Source organism: Nansenia antarctica (genome assembly GCF_963989245.1).
Source record: "Nansenia antarctica genome assembly, chromosome: 7".
Lineage (NCBI taxonomy): Eukaryota > Metazoa > Chordata > Actinopteri > Argentiniformes > Microstomatidae > Nansenia > Nansenia antarctica.
The window spans coordinates 8,824,152-8,826,651 of NC_137677.1; the positions used below are offsets into that span (position 1 = coordinate 8,824,152).

The following is a 2,500-nucleotide window of genomic DNA, read 5'->3' on the forward strand; positions in this document are numbered from 1 at the left end:
TAAGAGTGTCACCATATTGCCATACTGTACCTATCACTTTTATATCATGTTTTATATCACTATTTGCACTTCTGGTTAAATGCTAAACTGCATTTCGTTGTGTGGTACTTGTACTCTGCAATGACAATAAAGTTGAATCTAATCTAATCTAATCTAATCTAGTGTACTTTCTAGGATGAGGGACAATTGTAATTTGGGTGAACGACCCCCCCCATCCACATAATGGTCCACCCCCACAGCTCTCTGGCCTGCCTGTGTGTTTGGAGGCGCTGACTCACTCCAGGAAGTTGGTGATGTAGTCTCGGCTGCAGGCGGACCAGACGAAGGGGTTGGTCTTCATGGTGATGTGGGCCGCCATCAGCTTGGCCGTCTCCTGGTTACGGGAGCCACAGGCGTTCCCCACCCCGTCATGGTTCATCCCAAACCTGGGAGGGGAGAGGAGTTCACCATCATAACACCAACGAAGAAGTCCACCATCATCACAACACCAACGAAGAAGTCCACCATCAACACAACACCAACGAAGAGGTCCACCATCATCACAACACCAACGACATTCATACCACAGGGATATGATTGTGGAATCTGTTATGACTGTACTGTATGAATGACCTCGTGTGAATTGTGTCCCATACTGTTCCCTGGGGGGGGGAGGGGGGGGGGGGGCTGGTGGAGGTAGAAATCGGAGGACGTCGGAGGCTAATTGTAGTGTGTGGAACGGAATTAGGAATAGTATCAAACACACCGTCCATCCTTCGATTCCTACTTCCACCAGCCTGGGGGGGGGGTAAGGCAGGGGGATGTTATATCAGCCTCCGCAAACTGACATCTGTTCTGTGAGAGTTTAAGAGACAGCAGAGTATCTCTCTGTTTTGTGTCGAACACATGTTAAACACATGCAGACACACACACGCGCGCACACAAATACACACACACGCACGAAGGTACACACACACACACACACACACTGTAAAAGATCAGGCACCCCGTCTAGACAACCCCAGGGCATATGCGGCCCATCACGAATTCAAAGGTACCTGGACTAGCCATTAGAGGGGGGGGGGGGGGGGGTCACCGATGGATCTGCCACCTGTGTAAATACCTCCTCAGGCCTGTGTGCACTCGTAGGGTAAACCCAGCACACTCAATTACTCACAAATAGCCCTTCTTCCCCCCCCGCCCCCCCGAAAATGATACAGAGTAATGGCTTTCAAAGGGGAAAATAACAGGACACAAATCTCAACAGAATCCTCTTTCATGGTGGGGTAGGGAGGAAGGGGAGGGAGGGGGGAGGGGAGGGAGGAAAGGAGGGAGGGGGGAGGGGAGGGGCTGAGAGATGACAGGCAACAGGCATGTCCGCCGGACCGCGTCGGACAGCGCTCAGCCGTGTACATAGATATATATGCGTGAGTGAGTGAGGCAGGGCGGTAGGTAGGTGGGTAGGTAGGTAGGTAGGTGGGTAGGTAGGTAGGTAGGTAGGTGGGTAGGTAGGTAGGTAGCTAGGTAGGTAGGTAGGTAGATAGGTAGGTAGGTAGGTAGATAGGTAGGTAGGTAGGTAGGTAGGTAGGTAGGTAGATAGGTAGGTAGGTAGGTAGGTGGGTAGGTAGGTAGGTGGGTAGGTAGGTAGGTAGGTAGGTAGGTAGGGAGGGAGGTAGGTAGGTAGGGAGGTAGGGAGGTAGGTAGGTAGGTAGATAGGTAGGTAGGTAGGTAGGTAGGTAGGTAGGTAGGTAGATAGGTAGGTAGATAGGTAGGTAGGTAGGTAGGTAGGTGGGTAGGTAGGTAGGTGGGTAGGTAGGTAGGTAGGTAGGTAGGTAGGGAGGGAGGTAGGTAGGTAGGGAGGTAGGGAGGTAGGTAGGTAGGTAGATAGGTAGGTAGGTAGGTAGGTAGGTAGGTAGGTAGATAGGTAGGTAGATAGGTAGGTAGGTAGGTAGGTAGGTGGGTAGGTAGGTGGGTAGGTAGGTAGGTAGGTAGGTGGGTAGGTAGGTGGGTAGGTAGGTAGGTAGGTAGGTAGGTAGGTAGGTAGATAGGTAGGTAGGTAGGTGGGTAGGTAGGTAGGTAGGTGGGTAGGTAGGTAGTAGTGTTGCACGATATACCGGTACCAACGATATACCGCGGTGCCAAAATGTCACGGTGCCTACTATACCATAAGCTTTATACAACGGTACTACCGTGGAATACTATACTACCGTGTTGAACACGGTACCAGCGGGGCAACTCATAACACTTTCGGCTGCGTTCGTCAATTCGCTCCGAGAGCGCCGGAGCGCACACTGGGTGCAACGTCACAGAGCGACCGATTCGTTTGATTGGACGAGAGGCGTTCCGCGAGTGCGGGTCAGATTTCCAGAGCGAATTGACGAACGCAGCCTTTTTCGCGACTACCCATCGCGTTAGCTTTGTCGGCTAACAGGTTAGCAACCTCAAACGTTGTTCCTATGGTTCCTGCGAGCTCAGTGGGCATTAACTAGAAAATTAAAACCACTGAGTTTTCTTAAGTTGA

The 2,500-nt window shown here is 51.5% G+C and overlaps 1 protein-coding gene across 1 annotated transcript in view; it reads right to left on the bottom strand.

Moving 5' to 3' along the window:
* adamts10 (ADAM metallopeptidase with thrombospondin type 1 motif, 10) overlaps positions 1 to 2,500 on the bottom strand; it is a gene marked incomplete at both ends in the record, with an annotated part of 36,455 nt that overhangs the window by 16,892 nt on the left and 17,063 nt on the right. Inside the window, 1 exon segment of the mRNA XM_080536508.1 lies at positions 279 to 425. Coding sequence (XP_080392634.1) covers positions 279 to 425 — 147 coding nt within the window.